At 49.7% G+C, this 5,248-nt stretch overlaps 1 protein-coding gene across 1 annotated transcript; it reads left to right on the forward strand.

The window, feature by feature from the left end:
- The first annotated feature begins 331 nt into the window (after positions 1–331).
- Positions 332–4,937, forward strand: LOC123071905 (aldehyde dehydrogenase family 2 member C4). Its single transcript, XM_044495481.1, has 6 exons — positions 332–569; positions 2,854–2,996; positions 3,080–3,727; positions 3,823–3,960; positions 4,070–4,269; positions 4,385–4,937. The coding sequence occupies exons 1-6, from the start codon at positions 470–472 to the stop codon at positions 4,656–4,658; spliced, it is 1,503 nt and encodes a 500-aa protein (XP_044351416.1). The 5' UTR covers positions 332–469; the 3' UTR covers positions 4,659–4,937.
- The last annotated feature ends 311 nt before the right edge of the window (positions 4,938–5,248 follow it).

The following is a 5,248-nucleotide window of genomic DNA, read 5'->3' on the forward strand; positions in this document are numbered from 1 at the left end:
GATAGAAATAGTTCCTGATGGAACCAGCAGGAGCAATAATTCCACCTCTCTTTATTAGTTGGTATAGATATAAATTAGTATAGATAGATAGATATAGAGATAGAGATAGGGATACAGATAGATATAAAAGCGAGGCAAAAAATCTTTTTCGTGAGAGTCTACAAGAATCTCCTGCGATCAACCAAACACGCCATTACAATCGTGTAATAATGAAGATAAGAGAATAATTCGAGGAGAAGAGGAAGCATATACACCCATGGCTCGTACACAAACACACCCAGAGTCCACGGTCAACAAGTCTGCCATATCTGGCTCTTTGCCACATCGTTTCCCTCCCCTCACCCATCCCCCTTTTTCGCTTTATAAAACGGCCAAACCCCGTTCCACCGTAGCGCACACAAACACAAGAGTCCTCACTCATTCTCTCCACCGAGGCCAAGGGAAGGGACGAACCGAACGGAACGGGGCGATGGCGGCAGCGAACGGCGCCAAGGGGTTCGAGGTGCCGGAACTGGACATCAAGTTCACCAAGCTCTTCATCAATGGCCAGTTCGTCGACGCAGCTTCCGGTACGCAGAGCTTCCATCTTCTTTTCCCGCGGCGGTCGCGTAGTTGAGGGCAAGTCCAGCGGCACCCTGACTCTCCGCCGGTCGTTATCTTAGGGGAGAAACGCGAAAGAACTCTGTTAGCAGCGCTCCGATTTCCTCGCCGTTTTACCGGTCTCTCCGATCTGAAGCCCGAAGTCCCCTGTGTATCGGGGAATCGGTGACCGCCCTGGTCGCCGCCCCATCCGGGACGCTCGCACCGGCGCTAGATGGTACCGACGCGGCAGCTCCGGAGCAGGGGAGGCAGAGCTGGGCGCCCGTGGCAGAGGTGGCCACCCGCGTAGAGGAGCGTGCGCGCGCCTGCACCCTGGAGGGCGGCCGGCGGTAGGAAGTGCGAGCGCGTCGGAGAGGAGGCGTCTCGCTGCTCGTGGGAGGCGCGAGGCTGTTGCTGTGTGCTGCGTCGTGTTACTTGCGTGAGACACTGAGAGAAAGACCGAGAGACGAGAGGGAGGTAGCAGTGGCGCATGGCAATGACGACGGCGCGCCGGTAGATGTGGAGCAGGGCGAGCGGGCGGCAAGCGGGGAGGATGAGCAGCGTGTGGCCGAGCTCGCAGCGTAGATCTTCTTGGATGGATGGGTAAAACACGTGCGCCCAGAGGGGAGGACCCGACGCGGCGACGGCGCAGGAGAGAGGACGCCCGGAGGAGAAGCACACCTGTGACCGTGGTCCGTGGTGACTGGTGAGGTAGGCACACACGTACAGCGGCCGCGGTGGCCAAGGACTAGTAGTGCATGATCAACGAGATTACGACAGATGGACGCCCGATCAATTCGGGATAATCGAGCGTGTCCGATCCGACGAGTAACTATCCTCATGCGTGTGCATGCCGGCCCCCATCCATGTCGCCAATTTCTCCTCTGCGCCCGTCCTCATCTTTGTTGCTTGCGCTGTCCTCGGGAGTTTTTTTTGTTGCTTTGCGCTGTCTTGTCCTCGAGTCGATCGCTAGCCTTTTGTAACCATGTTGTTGCTCTAATGGAATTCTTGATGGTTACACCTACGGACGTACTCCCTCCGTTCGGAATTACTTGTCTTGGATATGGATGTATCTAGAACTAAAATACATCTAGATACATCCATTTCTGCGACAAGTAATTCCGAACGGAGGGAGTAGCTCGAGCCATATCACCACATCTTTTTATAGTGGGAAAAGACTAACTTCTCCGTCATTATCATGGTATAATACCACAAAATAAAAATTACCGGTACTTTCACCCGACTGATAACGACGTGCGATTCGCCACAAATAAAAATCAGAATTTTATTTTCTTTTGCTATTCTTCAGGATTTTACTGTGATCTCGGGTTCAAAAATTCCACGTCCTGTCCGTACCGGCATTCTCCTTCAAACTTGGTCGAAGCTTCTATAGTTTCACCGTGTAAACTACCAGACACACAATAGCCATATCAAACAGTAGCACTATCTCACATACATAAATGTCAAACTACAAACTTTCCTTCTTGCAATTAACTGTACGATGAAGATAAATAATTGACACCTTTAGCAATAGCATACTCCCTCTGTAACGTAACGTAAGACATTTTTGCAGTTCAATTTGAGTTGCAAAAACATCTTATACTACGTATACAGAGGTAGTAGTATGTACTGACTATCAGTACCTTCTTAGCCTAGTACATGGAAGCTCTGCATTAGGATCACATAATACATGCTGCCCCAAAGAATCTGCTTGTTTTTACTACTTGTTCGAGAAAAATAGGCCTGCCTTTAGTTCAGTTTGCAGAATGCAGTTTAGTTAACTTCAGTGATTCATCCAGGTGAATAGTCATACGGTGATTTAATTGAGTGTGAAGTTTTGGTGGACGGGTACATTGGATGACTTTTATTTCAAATGATTCAAAAATGGTATTTTCAAGTTAAAATAAAATTAAAAATTGTGAAAAAAATATACATATTCGGGATGTATCCATAAAATTTCGTTCAAAAATATTATGATTTCAAGCTACACAAAAACACAAAATTCCGACCCAACAACAATAAAAAAATGGCCCATTTTCATGTATGTATATGTTTTTTGTGTATACACCACGTATGAAAATTTCACTGAACGTGGTATATATGTATTTGTGCATACAAAAAACTCGATTTGTTTTGTGATGTAGAAATATGTTTTTTTATGAAGTCCGCCATGGAGCCCGTCCTCCATTTGCTCTTTTCATATTTCATTTCCTTCTTTTTTTGACTGTATTTCATTTCATTAGTTGAACACGTACTACGCTTATATGCAAACAGGCAAGACGTTCGAGACACGGGACCCGCGCACCGGCGAGGTGATCGCCAGGATCGCCGAGGGAGACAAGGCCGACATCGACCTCGCCGTGAAGGCCGCCCGCGAGGCCTTCGACAACGGCCCCTGGCCCAGAATGCCCGGATGTGTACGTACTCAATATGATTCGGCCCATCGATAGATATTTTGGGCTTATATCTAACAACGTCTCTTTGTTTGGCGCGTGGGCAGGCAAGGGCCCGGATCATGCACAAGTTCGCGGACCTGGTGGACCAGCACGTGGAGGAGCTGGCGGCGCTGGACACGGTGGACGCCGGCAAGCTATTCATGATGGGTAAGATGATGGACATCCCCGGAGGCGCCAACCTGCTCCGCTACTACGCCGGCGCCGCCGACAAGATCCACGGCGAGACGCTCAAGATGGCGCGCCCGCTCCACGGCTACACGCTCAAGGAGCCCGTCGGTGTCGTGGGCCACATCGTCCCCTGGAACTACCCCACCACCATGTTCTTCTTCAAGGTAAGCCCCGCGCTCGCCGCCGGGTGCACCATGGTCGTCAAGCCCGCCGAGCAGACGCCCCTCTCCGCGCTCTTCTATGCCTACCTCGCCAAGGAGGCCGGGGTCCCCGACGGCGTCCTCAACGTCGTGCCGGGATTTGGACCGACGGCCGGCGCGGCCATGGCCTCTCACATGGACGTCGACAAGATCAGCTTCACGGGATCCACGGAGGTCGGGAGGCTGGTCATGCAGGCGGCGGCCTTGAGCAACCTCAAGCCCGTCTCGCTGGAGCTGGGGGGCAAGTCCCCGGTCATCGTGTTCGACGACGCTGACGTTGACATGGCCGTCAACCTCGTCAACATGGCCACCTACATGAACAAGGTATATATATACTGTGCTCTGCTGTCATCTAGCTCAAGCAACAGGCTCGATCAAACTCTCACGCATTCATGGTTTCTGCTACTGTCGCATCACAGGGCGAGATCTGCGTCGCTGGCACGCGCATATACGTGCAGGAAGGGATCTACGACGCCTTTGTGAAGAAGTCGGTCGAGCTTGCCAAGAAATCGGTGGTCGGAGATCCTTTCAACCCCAACGTACATCAAGGTCCTCAGGTATTAATCCATCGACCTGCCGGCATCTCTGTATATTATTATGCTCTTCAGAGAAGAAGGCTCTAATTATTAACGACCACTTATATGCATATAAATAAATCCATCAAAGGTTGACAAGGACCAATACGAGAAGGTCCTCAAGTACATCGATGTTGGTAAGAGCGAAGGCGCCACCCTCCTCACCGGAGGGAAGCCCTGCAGCGACAAAGGTTACTACATCGAGCCCACCATTTTCACTGACGTGACGGATGACATGTCGATTGCGCAAGAGGAAATCTTCGGCCCGGTGATGGCTCTCATGAAATTCAAGTAGGTTTTTACATTTTGTCCGCCTGAACATTTTCAACTTGACAGTTGAGTCGACACACGGATGGAACTGATCTGACGGCCTGAAACTACTGGGTGTGCACTGTTTTTACTTCAGGACGGTGGAGGAGGTGATTCAGAAGGCGAACAGCACCCGGTATGGCCTGGCCGCCGGCGTGGTGACCAAGAACATCGACACCATGAACACCGTGTCGCGGTCAGTCAGGTCCGGTGTCGTCTGGGTTAACTGCTACTTCGCCTTCGACCCCGACGCCCCATTCGGCGGCTGCAAGATGAGCGGCTTCGGCAAAGACATGGGCACGGATGCGCTCGAAAAGTACATGCACACCAAGACAGTGGTCACTCCACTCTACAACACACCCTGGCTGTGATATGGACGGACGTCCGATCATGAACAGAATGGGCGAAACACATGGGGAAAGATTGCCTTTTTATATATGATTTGTACAGCTGAATGCTTTCAGCTTCCTTGTGCAGTTGTACTTATTACTTGTAGTCAATCTTCTTCGTGGTATTATTCTCTACAAGATGAAATATTCTCAAATGTTCAGTAAAGATGTTGCTGTTAGACTGAAGTGGCGATACCGTCACTCTTTCGCCCACACAAACTTGATTACCAATAAAAGTTTCTAAAAGTCGCTTTCAGTCAATCATCCAAAAATATGGGAAGCCTTGAGCGATGAACATACTTGGACCGAGGATGATCCCCTAGAAATGTTGGTTGTTGAATCACAAGAATTTTACCATGATCTCGCGGAAAGATTCCAACACCACAAAAAATCAAACAAACAAAAACAACATGCCGCAATAACATAAATTCATCATATCCGAATAATTAGATCTATGATGATACGAACCTCTATCTCCATCGCAGCGCCAAAAAAAGACCAAGAATGACTTTATTTGAAAAATACCAAGATCCCCTCTAGACACTAACAAAAAAAAAACAAATCTCTTGAAG

This window comes from Triticum aestivum, chromosome 3B (genome assembly GCF_018294505.1).
Source record: "Triticum aestivum cultivar Chinese Spring chromosome 3B, IWGSC CS RefSeq v2.1, whole genome shotgun sequence".
In the NCBI taxonomy this organism is placed as follows: domain Eukaryota; kingdom Viridiplantae; phylum Streptophyta; class Magnoliopsida; order Poales; family Poaceae; genus Triticum; species Triticum aestivum.